The sequence below is a fragment of the Podarcis liolepis genome (assembly GCF_965112155.1).
Source record: "Podarcis liolepis genome assembly, chromosome: 5".
Lineage (NCBI taxonomy): Eukaryota > Metazoa > Chordata > Lepidosauria > Squamata > Lacertidae > Podarcis > Podarcis liolepis.
Genome location: NC_139556.1, coordinates 77,349,093 through 77,370,094, shown reverse-complemented (window position 1 = coordinate 77,370,094; position 21,002 = coordinate 77,349,093). Strand labels below are relative to the sequence as shown.

The 21,002-nt window shown below is 42.0% G+C and overlaps 1 protein-coding gene across 2 annotated transcripts; it reads left to right on the top strand.

Annotated features, from left to right (window-relative positions):
* The first annotated feature begins 154 nt into the window (after positions 1-154).
* On the top strand, positions 155-19,454 carry PLSCR5 (phospholipid scramblase family member 5). 2 transcript variants are annotated; one of them, XM_083504527.1, is made up of 10 exons: positions 155-188; positions 544-783; positions 7,246-7,277; positions 10,103-10,254; positions 13,813-13,855; positions 14,209-14,429; positions 15,125-15,286; positions 16,375-16,536; positions 19,151-19,233; positions 19,322-19,454. In XM_083504527.1, exons 2-9 carry the CDS (start codon positions 581-583, stop codon positions 19,187-19,189), a joined length of 1,014 nt encoding a protein of 337 aa, XP_083360653.1. In that variant the 5' UTR covers positions 155-188; positions 544-580; the 3' UTR covers positions 19,190-19,233; positions 19,322-19,454. The 2 variants fall into 2 exon arrangements, with proteins under 2 accessions (XP_083360653.1, XP_083360654.1); XM_083504528.1 differs by lacking the exon at positions 155-188 and having other exon boundaries at positions 711-783; positions 7,211-7,277.
* Positions 19,455-21,002: the final 1,548 nt, after the last annotated feature.

Sequence of the window (21,002 nt, the reverse complement as noted above, 5' to 3'; positions counted from 1 at the left end):
TTCTGGAGAAAATGGGTCTTTGGCCTTCTTGTGTTCACAGCTGCCCAGCCTCCAGGGAAAGTATTGCTGACAAGCTCAGGTGACCTAGGTTTGTGACCTCACTCAGGGCTTGAGTCATTGACCATAGCCTGATCATTCCAACCCCTGGCGCCAGGTCTGATTTGCTGGGTATTCTGTGTGGAATAAAAGTAAATGGACAATTGATAAATTGCCCTGGAAACTCTAGAAGCTCTGACAAAGCCATTTTCAGTTTTCAACCCTCCCGGGCCATTACAGAAGATGGAAAACAAAGCTTGCAAAAAGTTTCCCTTATCTAAAACTCATTACTATAGGATATAGGATTTAAACATTTGCTCTCGCTCTCTCTTTTTCCTGCCTTGCCATTTGAAATCTATGGTTAAATTATCGTCATGACCTAGTTCTTCATTTCAGTTAATTGCTAACATAAATAGTGAATTAGCTACTGAGAAAATTTGCAATAAACTGTTAATTGTTATTTTAAAGATTTTCTGCTTTATGTTTTGCAAAAACTCCTGATTTCAGTGCCAAAGAAGAGCAAGGCAGACTTTTTCTCCCCGTGATGAACTACCCAGGACTTGCTGCACAAGCAGTGTGTGTGACTTGTGTAGTTGAAATGCAGCTGAAGGAGAGTCAGCATAGCGGTGCCGCATCTTTAGCTATTACTGGGCTAACTGCAGTATCTCTGCAAACAGGCTCACATCAGTGGAGTTACTGTGTGGGTACCAGCTGTAGCAAGACACATCAGACAAACCAAAATTCAAGGTGAGTCACAAAAGCAAATGTCACGTTTTTGGTACATTGATGTTTTTGACAGAAAGACGAGGATTAGATGCAGAGGGAGGGGAGGTTGTTTAAGATCTCTAGGAATAAAAGAAAGAAGCTTCCAACTTGCGTGTTGATTCTTAGATTCAGTTCGTACTCTGCATTTTCAGCAGCAGAGAAGCCTTTAAAATGAGATGACTATAATGTGGCATATGGGTAGGTGATGCCTCTTGAGCTGATCTTATATCTTTATTTGCTTGACTCAGATATTAGTGGATGCATTCCTTCTTCCCCGTGTCCTGGAAAGCCAAAGAGTTGTGTTTCCAGATAGTGGTTGGTCTCACTGATGTTCACGTCTGCATGCCCAAAACATTCATGATCAGGCCTTGTGAAGCAGGGTAAGTGGGGTGTTGGTTGCTAGGCCTGCAGATCGATATGAATGGAAGCTGGGGATTGGAGCATTTCTTGCTAATATGACTTAGGAATTGATGGCACTCTAAAGCAGAGTTGTTAGGGGGAAGGAAGAACTGGGGAGGTCCTCTCCCAAGCATAAGACTATACATTTTCTAAACAGATACTCCTCTCAGTTTTCAGTTTTTCCTTTGGCATTGGCAAGGCAAATTGTGAACTGACAGCAAAGCTTTGTTAACTGGTCTGAACAAACCCCAGTTTGCCAAGTTTGGACATGACAGCAAACTATGGATGGAATGAAATGTCAGACTAATACAGTTGTCCCACCAATGCAAGTGTTTCTGCTTGCCAGATGGAACAACCTCCCTTCTCTCCCCTATGCATGCCATTCTGGAGTTCTCCCAGCCCTCCAGAGCAGAACTGTGGGGGTGCAGGGGGCACATGAGGAGACAAAGCACCACAGCACTAGCAAGAATCCTTGCACTAACCCCATGTGTTAGCTGAATCTGGCCCTATGATTCTTACAAAACAGAAATGGTGAGCTAAAAAAAACTTCCATTAGGAGGATGGGTGGTGTGGCTTCCCCAAAATGGCCTCATGGGCCAAACTGGGAGGCCTAGCAGGCCAAGTTTAGCCTGTGGGCCAGAGGTTCCCCATCCATGGTCCAGGCCAACGGCATTTCCTCTTGCCAACATTCATGCCTGTGGCAGAGAGGTTCATCCAGAAGCCCTGCATCCCAGGCACCAAGGAGCAAACTCCTCCCATCAGTTCACTAAGATCTGAGGCATTGTTCCCATCTGTGAAGTTTGTGTCATTTTTGACCTGCCCTCTCTCTAGAGGTAGCTGTTGCCCTTGAAAGCTGTATCATTATTGTCATCACACAGAGCTTCTTGGATTGTTTTGGCCTTAGGTATTTCCCCCAGCATATCATCTTCATGATTTACAAAATAACTAAGTGCACGGTTCTGTTATATTCCACAGATTTCAGAGGGACACTGGTCCAGACCATTTAAATTAATCAAATAACAAAATAACTGATCCGTCTGTAATCAGTTTCATGAACAATGGCAAGTCATTGGCCACTAGTTCTAGCTTACTAAATATGATAATATTTGGCATGACTATAAAAGTAAATTCTGGGGAAACTGACATCATTGTCAATAAAAATAATTATCTTCCACAAAAGAAAATTCAAGTAGGTTTTGAGGGGGGCTTTTTAAATAGAAGAAATATTGTAATTTTATACCAAGTCATATTTTCTTGCAGAATATTATGATTTAAAGTATTTCCCCCTGTTTATTATTGTTAATAATTATCAAAGGATATAATAATAATAATAATAATAATAATAATAATAATAATAATAATAATAATAATAATAATAAACAAACTGCAACACACACACACCAGCAATGTTTGGCTTGTCATTCATCAAAATCAATGCAATTAACTACTAGGGTAACAAAGTGTATAGAAATTAGTTATATTATTTTGTGTGTGCAAGTACAAATTGACCAAACTGCCCTTACTGTAAGAACAGAATTTGCTTTAGCGGATAAACATCCTGTGCACATTGTTCCAGTATGAAGGACTATGTGCTATGTATTAATCTCATGCTGTTTCTACTGTTTATAAGGAGCATGGGGGAAAAGCAGCAGGAGATAAAAAGAGATGTGGCATTCTTTGATGACCACGAGAAAGACCTGAGGAAAAGGAAAAGGTTCTTACACAGGGCAGCCAAGGATTTCCAGTCTGGTCAATCCAAAGGCCTATCTGATTCACCAAAGTCCTATTTAGCCAAATATTTTGTCTCCAATGCTACCAATCCTGATTGCTCTGGAAAGTCCACAAGCAAGGCATGATGGCAATAGCCTTTTCTTGTTCCAAACATGTCTTTCTTTGAACACAGCCATTCCATTTAACTACCATGCCAGATAGCCCTTGTCTGCTCTGTCCTCTGTGATGCTGGCTACTTTTGTGTTTAGAAAGGATATTAATCTCATAGCCATAATAACCTTTCTCCCCGAGTGAATTCCATAAATGAATTGTGTATCCTGTGCAGAACTATGTGAAACATACCCAGAAAACTGCCTTGTAGATAGTCAGATAATTTGTTGACCCAGCCCTTGTCTGACTGACAGCAGCTCTCTGGGACTTCAGTCAGAGATCTTTCCCATCACCTGCTACCTGAATCACAGAATCATAGAAGTGTAGAGTTGGAAGGGACAACAAGGATCATCTAGTCCAACCTCCTGCATTGCAGAAATCCTTTGCCCAGTGTGGGTCTTAAACCCACAAAGCTGAACCTACAATCTCTGGCTCTACCTGAAGATGCCAGGGGTTAAATATGGGACCTTCTGCATGCTCGCCAACTGAGCAATGGTCACTTCATTCATTCATTCATTTTATTTGTACAGTGGTACCTCGGGTTAAGAACTTAATTCATTCTGGAGGTCTGTTCTTAACCTGAAACTGTTCTTAACCTGAAGCACCACTTTAGCTAATGGGGCCTGCTGCTGCTGCTGCGCTGCCGGAGCACGATTTCTGTTCTCATCCTGAAGCAAAGTTCTTAACCTGAGGTAATATTTCTGGGTTAGTGCAGTCCGTAACCTGAAGCGTATGTAACCCGAGGTACCACTGTATGTCACTTTCCCACCAAAAAAAAGAAAGAAAAAGAAACATTTGCAAAGTGGGCTTATAACAAGGAAACACAGATGCAATTCAAACAAACATTATACAATTTCATAATAACAGCAAAACCAAAATATAATAGCATAAAGCCCACATTTCAATACTGTAAGTTTAACATGCATCATCCAATGACAAAAATTACAAGGGAGCTTCACAGTTTCACCTTAATCCTAGAAACACCCCTCCAACAATGTTGCTCACAGTCTCTCGCCTGCAGTAGCTTCTTATAACGCTTCCGAGGGCAAAGGGTGGGGTAGCTAAAACATCCCTCCCATGATGTTGTAGCTACATGCAAAGCAGACGTTCTTCCCATTGTACTTCCTGTGCTCTTGCTCACATGAAAAACAGCATGCTTTATCATTAACAGAGTCCCATTATGGGACCTGGAATCCTTTCCTATTAATACAACCATGAGCACAGAGGTAGAACCTAGTGATCAGCCACAAATGCATAGAAATCTGCCACTTGGATATTGCTTGGCTTGTGGGCGTCATGGTTTTTACATCAGAGAACTATTCCACATCCTCTGTTGCTTTTTCAGGATCAAGCCTAAAGGTAAAGGGACCCCTGACCATTAGGTCCAGTCGCAGACAACTCTGGGGTTGCGGCGGTCATCTCACTTTATTGGCCGAGGGAGCCGGCGTGCAGCTTCCGGGTCATGTGGCCAGCATGACTAAGCCGCTTCTGGTGAACCAGTGCAGTGCATGGAAACTCCACTTACCTTCCCGCTGGAGTAGCACCTATTTATCTACTTGCACTTTGACATGCTTTCAAACTGCTAGGTTGGCAGGAGCAGGGACCGAGCAACGGGAGCTCACCCCATCCCGGAGATTCGAACTGCCGACATTCTGATCGGCAAGTCCTAGGCTCTGTGGTTTAACCCACAGCGCCACCCCTGTCCTTTTTAAGATCAAGCCTAGTATGGTGGTAATGTGAGCATTAAGGAAGAAAATAAGCACATTTTGTAGGAAAGAATGAGCATCCAGTGCTTCAAATTTTGCTTACTAAAATAATGCAAAAATATGCAAAAGCTAAATTCTTATTACTCTTTTCCATGCTGGCTTTCATTTTTACATTATTTTTTTGCTGGGAAAAAAGAAACCAAGTTTCCAAACAATCAAATGAACATTAGCCACGAATGATAACAAATCATATTGACACTTCAAGAGCAAATCATTCCATTAGTAAAACATGTTTGAACTGCAAATTTTGTAGATATAAGTATTCTGTGTCAGTGCCGAATGGTTTGATAGCTGAAAGGCCTTAGCAACAAAGCTTACCAAACTTACTGATGTTCCTTGAATTATAATAACGAAACTAAGGTCGGATTTTGAACTGAGTGTTTTTGTTAAGCCTATACAAGTTCATATACAACTTCTTGTTTGATGAAGCCACTTTATCAAAGTCACCGTGATTTTATTCCATGGATGGCATTGCGTTGTGCAGGAAGTGAAGTTCTGGGGCATTTTCCCCATTTGAGAATTTTCTTCATAAAGAACTTCCATTTTAAAAAAAAGAACTCTTGCTTTATACAACTTCCTTAACTCAGCTGCATAACTACAATGATACCATCTGAGATATGCTGATATCCTTCCTAATCTGCAGTATACATTCTAGCTCTCTTACTCCAATAAATCATAGAATTGTAGAGTTGAAAGGGACCCCAAGGGTAATCTAGTCCAGCCCCTTGCAATGTAGGAATCACAACTAAATAATCACTGACAGATGGCCATCTGATAAAAGCCTCAAATGAAAGAGAGTTCACCACTTACCAAGGGAGTCTGCTCCATGATTGTACAGCTCTGTCTCAGCCAGCATGGCCAATGGTCAAGGGGATGGAGGTTGCAATCCAACAGAAAGGCTGAAAGTTTCTAGCTAATCTTCTGTTACTAAGGCTTCAGTTAAATGATATTGAAACATCTTTGAATGGGTTGACGTGGGTCAGCAACAGAGTCCTTGAATCCCCATGACGGGGTGAGCTCCCATTGCTCTGTCCCAGCTCCTGCCAACCTAGCAGTTCGAAAGCATGCCAGTGCAAGTAAATAAATAGGTACCACTCCGGTGGGAAGGTAAATGGCATTTCTGTGCACTCTGGTTTCTGTCACAGTGTTCCGTTCCATATTTTTGCACAGTACGTCCTGAGATCAAGGAGCAAGTTTTAATCTATATTGTGACACAACTGGGTGCCATTTTGAATCATGATGGCAGCATGAACATTTCAAAACTGCACTGATTTTGTTTATTTGTTTCTTTCTTAGAATGGTGAATAATAATAAAAAAAGGAATGTGCCACCCTGTTATCCTAAGCTAGCGGGCATCTTGTGCCAATGAGTTCAGTAGGTTAAATAAATTACACACTGGACTGGGAAAAAGATGAATTCCATACTATTTTATGAATAAACAGGAAGAGGGGAGAGCAATATGAGCTTGCCATATCATCTGCAATGGGACTTCAGTTTAGATATAATGACCTTGAGAGGGAACTAAAGGTACAAAGAGATATGAGGATAGATAACTATGAATGATAATTACTGTGGCTCTCAGTCTGCCAGGTATTACATGACAGCCTTTTCCTGCGTTGCCCTTTTTGTGGTCACTTAACAGTTGTGAATCATGCCTGTGTGATTCACACACAGATACGATACAATCTCCATGGCAACTTGGTTACTTGAGTTAGAAATACGAGCTGGCACAACTCAAGGTTACTCTCTTCCAATGCTTTTAGAGCTACCATTAGCTTTTTGATTTGGTCTCTATTGTGAAGCCAGATCTCCATACTTAAATGCCATTTCTATAGCAGTTTCTTGAATTCCAGTGTGCAGGGCATTTTACCTTGGAAAACAATTTCATTCCGTAAAGGATGACAGGAGGATGAAACCTCCCATCTTGCACATATGTGCCACATGCTTCTGTACTATTGAAAACATTGTGTTTAGCTTTGGGTAGACATCAAGTCACCAACCATGCTTCTTTTGCTGATGCTCCTTCTGGAGCTAGACTACTGAGAGCTAAAAACAAACAACACACGGAATCAAAAGGTTGGTTTGAATTCCAGGCGAATAAAAGCACAGAATCGGCCAATTTAATTTCCTTATGTGCTCTGTTTATTTTTCTTGCTCCTGTGTGTGTGTGTGTGTGTGTGTGTGTGTGTCTTGATTGCAAGCATCGTCTCCCCCTGTTGTCCATACCCATAAAATGCAGTGATCAGAAATACGAGAAAGGCAATGTGTTTCTTTGCCGTTCTTTTGTAACCTGACATGAAGTAGACAGACACCTTCTGAAGTTTGTGCATGCTGTGCTTTCCCCCCTCCCTTGCTGCAACAAGAAAAGCCTTTTCTTTTAACCTGGCTTCCTTTGAAGAAGTGAATCAGGCAGCTTCATGGCCTCTCAAGGTAAGTGATTATATATAACCCATAAAGGGATGTTTACTAAAAAAAGGGGGGGAGAAATAAAAAAGAAACCCACCCCTAATGGTATATAGCAATCAGCCATCTGATTAAATGGGAAAGTGACAACTCCAAGGAGTGGTAATTTCTGCTCTGACTATGCTGCAACTGAGGCGGAATAAAATCGAATGTCAGCTATAATATATAAACTTCAGCTTGCATTTCTTCACAGATGTGCAATGTTAGTTGTATCCTTACACCGGCACCTGTCTGCTTTTGCATACATGCTATTTATTAAACAATAGGAAACATAGAAAGGTCATGCTTCCATTCAAAGTTTCACATCCTTCAAGCACACTTCACCGGAGAATTATTGCGTCAGCAAGTACTGATCATTTGGAACATGGTTGACAAAATCCCCACTAACAAGCGTCTGAAGGACAATTGAGTGCAATCAGACTGAAGGGGCTAGTTTGTGCCATGTCTTCCCTTTAGTTTGAGACAGCTAACTCCTCATTAAAGGTGAAAATTGCCAGCAACTGGAAATCCTTTCAAACCGTTTCCCTTTAAAAAGAATAAAAATGAAATGTTATACTTAAAAATGAAGTCAAATTCTTCTCTCACATCTACCAGCCCGTCTCTTCAAATAGCACAGGTGTTAAAAAATTTGGCACGAGGGTTCTCTGGAAGTACTAACAAGATCACACGCCAAAAAATTATACATGAAATGCTATTTTAATATGGATAGTTTTAATTTCTCGGTAATTTTTATGGCACTTCTTGGCACATGCAATTAAGTAGATTGTAATCTTGGGGTGTGTGGATGTAGGTACTTTCTGATGCAGTAAAAAAGGTCAGTTGTCCCATCTGTAAAATGGGAGGGGGGAATGCATTGTTATTGTGAAGACAACAGGAAAACACTGTGCAAAATGTAATGTTCTGTTTAAATGCTAAGGAGTAGAATGGTGCTTAATGGAGTTAGCAAAATCATTTGGCGCAAAGTATCCCAAAAGAAAAGGAACATAAAGCATAAATCTACATCTAATCAGCAGCCAGTGGTTTAAAATATTGCAATTTATATGCTTTATCTACAGCATAGATAAGTGTGTGGAAAACTACTGGAATAGGGATCCCTTCATGTACCACCTTTGCAGATGCACAAAATAATGTATACCACTCCTCAAATTGCCTTAGATTTCCATGAATATTTAGTGCACCTGCTGCTTGATTTTCTCTAGCTTAAGTCTGAGTGACAGGGCAGACTTCGCTTTCCCCCACCAGCCCCTACTTTAAAAATGACACCTGTACTTGGCCAATAAAACTTCACGGCATTTCAGGAAACACAAGTTTGGCCAACGACAGGATTCTGTGAGGTAAAATGATGCAGGAGAGCATATGAAATATTTATGCCCCGGTTATGCATTTTTCAAAAGCCAGATAGAAATTCAAAGGGATTCCTCCTTCTTCCTGGGGTCTCGAGCTTTTGAAGGAAAGCTGTGGCTGCAATGATAAATTAAGATCAAAATACAATTACACGATGAAACAGGCATGCTCACAATGGAAAATAACGTAAAGGGGCCTCTTCTAAACCCACAACAGCCGAAAACTGTAACTTGGTGGTTTATGTCCAAATTGTAAAAGACACATCATTGTCACACAAGGTTTCTTCAGATGGGCTACCTTCCTTCTCTAAAAAACGAGCTGAGCATGATCAGAGAAGGCAGAGATGAAGCTTCCTCTGACATGAAAGGAGATAGAAGAGAGTTGGTCAAACCGTGAAAATAGAATGAAGCAGGACTGGCAAAGATAAAGATCCTTTACAGGCTATGCAGGTTGTATTCAGCACCATCTGCACTATACAATTAAAACAGTATCATACGACTTTGATGACTCCCCCCAAAGAATTCTGGGTACTGTAGCATGTTCCCAGAGTTGTTAGGAAACCCCTATTTCCTCCAAGAGCTACAATCCTCATAGTGGTTTAACAGTAAACGCCAGACCCACCCAGTGTCCCTATTTTCCATGGGCAATCCCAGATTTAGAGAAGCTGTCCTGGTTTCTGATATGACCCCGGAATGGCCCGCTTTTCCTCAGGACATCCCTATTTTCATGGGAGAAATGTTAGAAGGTATGGAGTTATCCAACCGTGGAACCAAAGGCAGTGGCGTAGCTAGCTGCTTGGGTGTCCGGGGCAGCGCACGCGCCCTGCAGCTGGGGGTGGAACAAACCACCCATGGGGAAAGGCCAAGCCAAGGCAGGGCGTGCTGCATGGAGCCTCTCCACAGCCTCCCCCTCAGCTGTAGGGCAGCTGAGGCGGTGGGCAGTATGCAATGCCTTTTCCCAGGGAACACTGGGATTCCCAGGATTCTTTGCCTGTATGGCAGAAGGCAGAAAGGCCAAAGGCAGATGGAGCAAAAGCCAATGACAGGCAGAGTCAAATAATTTTTGGTTTTGTCCCCATCCTCTTCCTTGCTAAGTTCAATGTGGTCAACAGTGAGACTAAGGAGAAGGAGGTTGACTGCTGTACATCCTGGAGTGGATGTAAGTAAGAAGGCAGGCAGTTGGGGGTTGGCTGAGGTTTGCGGAGCAGTGCCCCTTTCGCCCTAATGGACCAGTCTGCACGATTGACCATGCTCCCTGCTCCAGACTTTTCAGCAACAAAGCTACAATGTGGTGTGAGGTGAATTGAACAGAAGGGCATTGAAGATGTCACAGAGGGTGTGTGATCTGTGAGTCTCACATGATGTACGTGGAGTGTCTCAATCAGGTTGCTGTTGTTAACCAAACTAGGACCTATTTTCATTAAAAACTGTTATAACGTTTTCATGCAGCTATTTCAGGCCAAATTCAGAAACCAATGCAAGATCCTCTTCCTGGTTCTCCAGAGCCTCCAGCTCAAACAAAGACTTCAGAAACTACCGCTGTCTGGAAACAAGCCCAGCCTCCTGCCGGTTTGCCTCCTGGTCTGGAATACCTCAGCCAGGTCCTGTTCCACTTCCAACTACTGTAACTGTAAAATTATATATTAGATGTGTTTGAAGGGCCCCCTTTTAGATTTACTTCCACCTTTCCAAAATGATCTGTTGTGCCTTTATCTTTTTGTGCTTCCGTAAAATGCAGCAACAGATTATAATAATTTTCACTTTGGGATTCCCTGAGATGATCTGTCTTCCCTTGAATTTACTCCACATTTCACTACAGATCTGCTCAAAACATTTTTTTCTCTCCTCAGAAGCATAGCAATTCCAGATGGTGCATTTTCCCCCCTTTGGGGTAGTTATGAATTACCTTTGCAAGTGCCTCAGGGATGCCACACATCAACACAGCATGAACACTGTGTTGGCCGGTGTTGCTTCCTCCACTGGGGATGGAGTGGTGTTTTTGCTATTGGACAATTCCATCCTCTGCTTGACCTTTCCTCTACAGTAGGTAACTAAACACTCGCTCTCATTTCTTGGTATGATGAAGTATCATAGGTAGGTCGCTCAGATGCATGCAAAATTTTTGTTTTATTTCTTTTCTGAAATACGACTTTTTCTAGAGTTGCCAAACCAGGGACAGAGGAACTGTGGCTCTCCAGATTCCCATCTGCTGAAGCCAGCACAGCCAGTGGTCAAGTATGATGGGAAATAAGAACTGATGGGAATTATCCATCAATGTCTGGAGGGGCACAGATTCCCTATCCCTCTCCCCACCTCACAAACACCCCAAGACCTGGATTGCTCTTGAAGCTTGTCTGTAAGCCTTCTGCTATCCACCTGCAGACTTTTGAGGTATAGATTGTGCCGTTTTTTCTCTCTCCCCAATTTTGCTGAACAGCTAGTCTGATGAAGAACTCTGAATAAACTGAAAGCTCTTCATTGATCTAATAGAGATATTACTATCCTGTAGATTTTGGGATTCGCCCCTCCCCTAATGAACCAACATCACTACCTACATTTGTGTCTTTTTGCTTGATGTTTTGAGTTGAGCAAACGTTTAGGGAACCATCTTTCTTAGGTAGTTTGCTGTTGTCTAGCTAGTCTTGCAAAGGACCCACTTATTCCATCTGATATTCTGCTGCAGGCTCAGATTTGTAGAATGAAAGAAGTCAGCTTTGAGGTTTTCTGAAAAGCAAAACTTTTGATTTCTAGCTGGACCCTAACTCTGGTGAAATCAAATCTAAATTACAGAGCCTTAGAACTCCTGTCACACCATCACTGTCCTTAGATCTGAGGCTTCTTGCCTGGAAATATCATATGTGATCAAACACTTCCAAATACTCCATGAAAATTGTTAATAGAAAGCCTATTCGACAACAAGGGCAAGAGCTGCTTCAGAGAGCAAATTTTAAGAATTGCAATTGGAGGTTGCCTTGCCCCAATTTTTCTCCTGCCTTTTCTGTAGCATGAAACAGGGGGTGAACCTAGAGACAACAAAAGGCACAAACTTGCATCTTGTCAAAAGTGCTTGTGCCAAGGGCATTACTGGAAAAGGAATTGCTATTCTTTGCAACCATGTGTTTGATTCTGATGTGGTTCTGATGTGGACATACAGTGGGACCTCGGGTTAAGAACTTAATTTGTTCCGGAGGTCAGTTCTTAACCTGAAACTGCTCTTAACCTGAAGCGCCACTTTAGCTAATGGGGCCTCCCGCTGCCACCGCGCGATTTCTGTTCTCATCCTGAAGCAAAGTTCTTAACCCAAGGTACTATTTGTCTGTAACCTGAAGTGACTGTAACCAGAAGCGTATGTAACCCGAGGTACCACTGTACATCAAATTCCTTATTTGTGTGGTGTTGTTTTTTGCAATGCTCATATGTCCCATATGTGGTTAGAATGGGATAGAATTCAGTTCCCTGCTTCTCAGACTGCATTGAGGAAGAACTTCAGGTCTTAAGGCAGGAGTGGGGAACATGCTTCAGCCTGAAGACCACATTCCCTTCTGGGCAACATTACTGGAGTCAAGTGCCAATGGTGGGCAGGGCGAGAGGCAAAAGTATATTTTAATTAGACAAGGAATGTAAATTTTCAAAGCACTTTTTAAAGGAACAGCTTGCTGGATCATCCCAGTAGCCCATCTAATCCAACACCCTACTCTCACAATGACCAGCCAGATTCCTGTGGAAAGCCCACAAGTAGGACAAAAGCATACGTTCTAACTTTTTTCAATCTGAAACCAGGACTTGCGTCTTCTGGGACGTGCTCCAAGGCGAGTCATGTAGACATGCGCCTCGCTCCTGCCCCGAAAAACTGCTTTTGGGGGGCAAGAACTTGCACAGCACCCACAAATGCCCATTTGTGTTTTGGGCACCGCACAAGATCGTGGTTCCAACAAAGCACTTTTTAAAGGGAAGAGTGTCGCGCAAGAGAGCATGAGACCGTGGCACCCAAGACAGCTGCTAAGATCCTGGGACTTCTCATTTTTTCCCAGGGGACTTTGGAAATATGCATAAGTGGAAGAGCACTCTGCCCACCTGCTATTTCCAGAAGGTGGCATCCAGGGCTAAACTGCCTCTGGCAGAGGAGGCAGAACATAGGCATCATGGGCAATAGCCTAGTCCTTCCTGAATTTATATAATCCTTTTAAAAAGCCATTCAAGTTGGTGGCCATCACTGCCTCTTTTGAGGAGCAAATTCCACAGCACATGAAGAAGTGCTTTGTTTTATCTGTCCGGAATCTTCCAACATTCAGCTTCATGGGATGCCCACAAGTTGTAGTGTTATGAGGGAAGGAGAAAAACTCTACCCACTATCTCTATGAGAGGCATAGGATGCCCTGCTTCCATGTGAACTTGCCTGGACTTTAGGATTGGCCTCAGGGGCACTACTCTAGGTCAGTTCGCTCCAGTTGCAGCTTCTCTGTGCTCCTTAGCTGTGGTGCATTCTCCATGCCGTGTAGTATTGTATGAACTTCTATCATGTCCCCTCTTACTCTCCTTTCATCTAAACTAAGAATATCCCAATTGACCATCCTTTCCTGGTAGCAGAGTTATTCCATTTCCTTGATCATTTTGGTTGTTGTTTTTTTTAAAAAAAACTTTTATGCAGTAGGCCAGTTTACACACACACACACACACACACACACACACACACACACACACCCCTCTATTCTCCACCCCTGCTTGAGCAAACTGTAATATTACCCTACAAGCACTTTCAGCCCAAATATAAAAGCAGAAACCCAACATGAATGAGATTGAGTTAAGCAACACTGCAGCCATATGTAGAGTTTATTATGGTTTTACACTGCTGATGTATGCACTGGTTATACTCATTGGTTTCCATTGTGACTGTTTAAGTTTTGCTTGTCTTTGAATTTGGTTGGGTTTTTTAAATTAAATACATAAAGGTATTAACAGCCCAGAGGACATACTGTGGTTTAATTGGGTGCTGTATAAATGCCAGATACAAATAAATACTATACTGTACTGCATCTAGTATTTTATGCAACACACTATTATTTGTTAGTGTTTGATGCTGTTGAGAGTATGAAAATCTCCAGATATTTTCAATGTTCCACAATTCTCACGTTTTCTTATTTATTTTCATTTCTGAACAGTTGGACCAGATCATTATTCACCAGCAAGTGGAGCTTCTCCAAGGTACTGCACATTCCAGCTCAGCCCTTGTTAGAGATGCCAGATCCATTTACTTCTAACCCATCTCACTTTTGCTTACGTTGACCCATCCACCTGGTCCCTCATTTTTGCACCAAGATGCAATGTCTATTTCTACCTCTATAAAAACCGCATGTAACAATATTTTTGAAGACATTCTCTCTCAAAACAACACACCTTATAAAACGTATTTTCTGTTGTTGTTGTTTTAAAAAATAAAAATAAAAATCTAATCCGGAAGGAATTAGCCTTGGATCAAATTCAAATGAATCAAAACGGTCATCAAAAATATCTCTTTTTTAGGCTAAATGCATTTCTACCTGTTTGGCTTTATTTAGTTATACTTGGGACTGAAACCTGCAGCAAGTATGAGATTAAAAACCACCTGGGACAAAGAGTTTACTTTGCAGTGGAAGAAAATGGTTGCTTTGATCGTAACTTCTGCTCGCCGCTGAGGTCTTTTACCATAAGGATTACAGACAACACAGGTCAAGAGGTGATCACAGTCAACAGACCTTTAAGGTGTAATAGCTGCTGCTTTCCATGTTACCTGCAAAAGGTCAGTTAATCCTAGTAGCAACCCTTTTTATCAGTTTGCACATTTCCTTTACATCTGTATGCGCATTCTGATGGCAACGATTTAGAACTGCGCCTGAGTGTGCATTCATCTGAAAGACGGAATGTGGTTCAGAATAAGCACCCCATTTATTCCCTTTATATTGCATTTGCCCTTCTTTAAAGGAATCCTGCAGAAGGGGGATCGTGCACAGAGAATGGGTGCATGAGATTGTGCTTTTACTGGGTGCGCTTTTTTCTTCCTCCGTGGTCTTTCAGACTGAGAAGGGGCAGCTTGACTTGCAGTTTCCGGGTTCCTTTGGTGTTGGTGACAGAATTCAGGTCCAAACTAGGCATAGCTTCAATTGCATAGCTAGGAAGCACACCAATATTTCCTTCCTTTAATTATGGGCATGGGGAGGGGTGATTTGCATTGAGACCAGAACAGGGGGCTGGGAGAGCTAACCCAGGGGTAGCCATCCCTGGGATAGCCAGATATTGCTGGACTAAGCTCCCACAATCCCTGAGTATTGGCCATGCTGGCAGAGGCTTATGGGAGTTGTAGTCCAACAACATCTATAGGGCACCATATTGGTTGCCCCTGCACTAACCCATCAAGTGTCATTTTCTTAAAACCTTCAGCAATTATCTCCGAAAGCCACTGGTTAGATTGACTTTTTTATTTTCACTGTCCAATAGTTAGAAGTTCAGTCTCCTCCTGGGACTACAGTTGGCTACGTGGTGCAGAAATGGGACCCTCTCCTGCCCAAGTTCACTATCAGGAATGAAAGCAATGAAGATGTGTTGAAGATAATTGGCCCTTGTGCAACATGCGGTTGTTTTGGAGATGTTGACTTTGAGGTACTTTTGATAACAGTGTGATTTTTGTGTGTTTTCAGTTTGCAAAATACAGGGAGAGGTGGAATGAATTAAAATGACAGCCCTCACTAAACCAATTTATTCATCTTGTGTGCTGCATTTTCAGAGGGAGGGGGGAAATGTCCACGTCAAAATAATGTAATTTATTTATTTAATGATTTTCTAGTCCACCTTTTAGGACTATAAAAGCAGTTCACAAAAGTTAGTAAGACTTCAGTCCTGTGCCTGGGAGGAAGCCCCACTGAACTCCGAACGTGCTGTAAGAGACATATTTCAAAAAAGCATTAAAAATAAGACCAGTAAATTAAGAACTAAAGCAGCAGCAATTAACATCATGAAAGCTATCAATCAAGTGCCAAGCAGAACAAAAACACGTTTAAAATCTGCTATAAAGCTATCTATGAGGTTTGCTTTTTTTAATGTTCACATTTTCAAAATATTTAAACTAAGCTGACTGCAGTTTGCAGCCTCTGAATGTCACTTAAATTATTGGCTTGTGCTTCACTCCCTTGTATGCCTTGTTTTCTACTGCTTCCATAAGCGGCTCTTGCAGGAGGGGATGTATGGGGTGGTGGTTGTGGTGACAACTGCATAAGGGTTCCATGGTATTCACACCACAAATGCATTACATGATCAGTGCCATCAGCTCTGTCAATAAAAAAGAATTTTGTGCATTGATTTGAAGAAAGCAGATAGAAGGAAGTTTTTCTTCCTCTCTCTCTCTCTCTCTCGAACTAGAATCAATGTATTTATTGTATTAAATGGCTATGTCAGTTTCAGCCCAGATTAAAATGTGGTTTGTATTACTTGATAAGGTTTCATTGGAGATAAAATACCTATATTGAATTTAAGCCAGCTGGTGATTAAACACTAGATATTTAACTGAACTCTCCTTTTCTGATGTTCAGTTATACGCAGCTTCTCATTTCTGAAATTCATTTGCTCTCTTAAATAGCTCCTATGTCATAGTTAACCACCACTTAATCCCACTCACCCACACTTCCAAATATTTGAGGAATGTTCTCCATGCATTCGTTTCAGTTCTCATATGTTCTTTTCCTTTCCTGCAGGTAAAATCTCTAAACGGAATGTCAACTATTGGCAAGATTTCAAAGTATTGGTCTGGATTTGTCAATAACATCTTTACCAATACAGCCAACTTTGGTATTCAGGTTCCTGTAGACCTTGACGTAAAAATCAAGGCTGTAATGATTGGTGCTTGTTTCCTCCTAGTAAGTATACCAGCAAAGGCAAAGTCCTCTCTTTCCTCAGTCCAATCCTTCTTTCCTTAAATGCCTACATTTTAGAAGCAGTCCTGGGAGACTGGGCTGAACGGATACTTGAATCTGGGTTCCCTGCACCTAAACCCAACACACTATGCACCATGCCACATTTGTTTATGATTCATCATATTCTCTACCCCCACAGGCAATTCTGTGTATGGTACACAACTGCATTGAAAAAACAATTATTTTAATCCTATAGCCCACCGCTCCTCCCAAAGGAGCCCAGGGCAGCAAAATGCAACACATTTATTTAGATACTAAATGCATTAAATACATCTAAAACCAGTCAAGTATCTTCCTAGCTAATCATTTCAAAGTTGCTGGGAACAGTATCTGTTAGCTATCAAAGTCTGGTTGAACAGGAATGCTCTTAAATCCCCCCTGAATGCTAGTAATGGAGACACCAAGGAGGGCATTTCATAAATGGGGAGCCAACACCAAAAAGGCCTTGTCATGAGTCAATGCTCTCTGGGTAGTTCCCATAAGTGGCACCACCACACATCTGGAACCTACTGAAAGCCTAAGGCAACACTCACCTGCTTTTAGTATGTCGTATAATTTGCCAAGGATTTTCATTATCTTAAATTCAGATTTTACATCATTCTGGATAGCGTTGGGTAGTCATAGTATCCTTTGATCTAAAGAATCGTATGAGGCAGAAGCAGCTTGCTGAGGGAGGCATAGCATCATTTGCCCTTCACCAACACGGGTGGCGCTGTGGGTTAAACCACAGAGCCTAGGGCTTGCCGATCAGAAGGTTGGCGGTTCGAATCCTCGCAACGGGGTGAGCTCCCGTTGCTTGGTCCCTGCTCCTGCCAACCTAGCAGTTCGAAAGCACGTTCGAAAGTGTAAGTAGATAAATAGGTACCGCTCCGGCGGGAAGGTAAATGGTGTTTCTCTGCACTGCTCTGGTTCACCAGAAGTGGCTTAGTCATGCTTGCCACATGACCCAAAAGCTGTACATCGGCTCCCTTGGCCAGTAAAGCAAGATAAGCGCCGCAACCCCAGAGTCGTCCACAACTGGACTTAATGGTCAGGGGTCCCTTTACCTTTAACCTCCCCATTGCCTTTGCTCTTCCTTCTGATAAACAACCACAGCCCACCTGCTTAGAAGCTAGCATAGTGGCTCCAGACCATATATTAGGCCACTTCTGATGAGAACGTACAGTCCACTGGAGTTAGTTCTCACATGCATGTTTGTACAGGTTTGCCCTAAATGTGAACCCTTCATACATGAACTCACAAGTACCCAATCAGTGCTTGAGCTGGCAATGGGACCATGCTAGTTAGCCATGCCTCCATGTTCCACACCATGCTACCCTGACTTCCATTTCCATGTATTGACCCAAACATCTGCAAAGGGGAGTCTTCTTGTATGTACAGGAAGGCTTCCCCTTTGTGGACATCCTCTGCTCCAATTTGGGAGGAAGGGTATAAGCACATCCAATGATAAGCAAAAGCACCAGCAATATAAACCACGCATTAATCTCAAAACCAGCATAAAATGGATGCTGGATTCAACATAGTGATAAACAGATAGTTGCATCAGTGTGAAAATTCCCCCTTGCGCAACAGAAACAATCTCCCCCTCTTCTCCCCCTGCACAGCCCTTAATTCTGTTTTGGGGTAATTCCCCCAACCCTCTAGAACAGATTTGGGGGCATGTGTGTGGGGAGGAGAGGGAAAATTCAACTGAAATGTTGTTGAGGTTCACCCAATTTATTTATCTGACAAAATTTATAGACTGCTTAATAAATAAATCTCTAACTACCCTCATGTATACTCCATGCAACATTAAAAGCCTTAGATAAAACACATGCTTTTAAAACGTTGCTTTAAAAAAAGGTAAAGGACCCCTGTACTTAACTGTCCAGGCAAAGGCGACTATGGGGTTGTGGTGCTCATCTCGCTTCAGGCCGAGGGAGCTGGCATTTGTCCACAGACAGCTTTCCGGGTCATGTTGCTAGCATGACTAAACCGCTTCTGGTGAGAACAGCGTGACAGAAGCCAGAGCACACGGAAATGCCGTTTACCCTCCCGCCACAGTGGTACCTATTTATCTACTTGCACTGGTGTGCTTTTGAACTGCTAGGTTGGCAGGAACTGGGACAGAGCAACGGGAGCTCACCCTGTCATGGCGATTCAAACTGCTGACCTTCTGATCGGCAAGCCCAAGAGGCTCAGTGGTTTGTTCAATTGCTTTCACTGACCACTCCTGAAACAAGCCCCCTGAACTAGATCTTAAGGTACAGGGAGGACTATATGAGTGCAGATGGTACCAAGCCATTCAGTGCTTTAAAGGTATAAACTAACTAGCATGTTATAAAAATTGTAAAGGTGCTTAATGATTCAGTTGTTAGCCTAACCCTTTAGTCCGACAAGGCAAGAAATAAAATTATCTCCATACTTTAAAGCCGTCTGATTTCTTCTGATGCAAAACTGTCTTTCCTCAGAAGAACTGCTTTAAAAAGGCTTTAATGAAACCCTACAAGTCAGCCTTTTGATATTAATTGTTGCCTTTTTGTATCTTCCTCGTCATTCACAGTTTATTTATTTGTAGGACTTAATGTTCTTTGAGAACTCCTTGGATGGATTGTAACAAGGAAGATGATAGGAACAATAAAATATGCAAACTACAGTTCAGTAAGTAAGAACGAAACATAAATTGGTCGCCTTTGCTTTGAAGACTTATACATAAGACACTTTCTAATTCTTTTTCATTTTCTTCCAGCAGTCCCTTGAGCTCTGGATATTACTTTTGAACTGTACAATCCTATGTTTTGTTTTGGGGGATTTTTTCTAAGAAGAAAAAAAGCGGGGGAGGCAATGACCAATGTTTATTAAACTATACGTTACGTAAATAATTATTTTCTCATTTTTATTGTGTAGATGATTGCTAAATATACTGTTTACAGAGAGAGAAAGAGGGCGCGCACACTCAACATTGCTTTGGAGTATTGCAGTTCTCTTTGGACTCGTTTGATGTCTTTGCGTCAGAAAGCATGAAAGATTAGAACTAAGACTTGCAGTGCCACTGATGAAAAGTCTTTACTTACAGAGCCCTTTGAAGTTTGGGAAACGCTGGCCCCAGCTATTAGCTGAAAAGGAAAAAGCAAAAGAACAAGGTATATTATTATATCCCAAGAAGCTTTCAGATTTAGAGTTCAATTAACAGTAACTAACAGAGACATCATCCACTGGGAAAGCTAAAGAGAGATGTCTGAAGGGACGCTTGTGGGTGATGGTGTTAATTGTTCAGATTTAAGAGGTACTTAAACAACATAGTTAAAATTTATGGGCTCACTGATGGCAATTGTCTGTTTCCTGCAACAGGTGATGTATCAGAACATACCAAGCCAAATCCTTTGAAATGCATACGGCCGGCCGTGATTGATTTTAAAGCTGGGAGTCTGAAATAAGCTTCCACTTGCATCCATGGACTACCTGCACGTGATATTTATGACTGGATTAAGCCCTCTAAAGTTAGGGGAGCAGCTCTTCCCTCATTATGAAAGAGGTTAGCTATGGTTAATGGCTAGCTGGGCTTTACAGATTTTCTTCTAGTGACTATGGCAAAGGCATTAAAGTTTTGCTAAAGGAGAATAAGGAGACTGCAGAAAAGCTGAGTGATAATAATATAACAATAATCATCAGTGCTTTTATCTTTTTAAAAAAATGTTTAGCCGTACTCTCATTAAACGCTCTCTTCCATGTGAGACTCAGGAAACACCGTCACAGGAAATGAGGTCGAAATTGGGGGTAGCAACAGAACTGACGATTCACTGTGCTAAAAAAGAAATTTTATTTTTTTTAGTTTCTTCTCCCATTAGATTCACAAAATGTTTAGGTGTATGCGTACCCCTGCATCCCCCCCAGAAAAAGCACTGATGGTCATAATAATTTATTATTTATACCCCGCCCATCTGGCTGGGTAAATTCCTTCCATTGTGGAAGATGCACGCTAGATCCCTGGGCCTGAACCTCCTCAGAAAGGGAGTTTGAAGAACAGAGATATATAGTGATAACAAGTGACCAAATTCTAAACCGTATTATGTAGACAGCAGACCTCTGAATTACCAGTCAGTGGACAGTGATGGTGGGAGAGGGATTTTGCCCTCACATCCTTCTTGTGCACTCCCCGTAGGCATGTATTTCCTTTCTGAGAATACAAGCAGAGTTTAAAATGGGGAGGGGGGGGAATGCCTGGCTCCAGAAAGATTGAACTGCAGGTGATCTGCTTTAGGGGAGGTCTTCTATATATGAGGCTCGAGTACTTAAAAACAAACGAACCCCTCTCCCTTGTGATTGAATTAGGGATGGGCAAATTGGTCAATTATGGTTTTTCTCAGTCTCTCATTTCTGCATCAGTTCTCCACATTTCTGCATCAGTTTTATTTTTCTTTAAAAAAAAA

Coding starts and splice junctions, on each gene's coding strand:
- PLSCR5 (XM_083504527.1), top strand. CDS start 581: ATGAACTACCCAGGACTTGCTGCACAAGCAGTGTGTGTGACTTGTGTA. Junction 784..7,245: donor CAGACAAACCAAAATTCAAG/GTGAGTCACAAA, acceptor CTTCCTTTGAAG/AAGTGAATCAGGCAGCTTCA. Junction 15,287..16,374: donor TTGGAGATGTTGACTTTGAG/GTACTTTTGATA, acceptor CCTTTCCTGCAG/GTAAAATCTCTAAACGGAAT.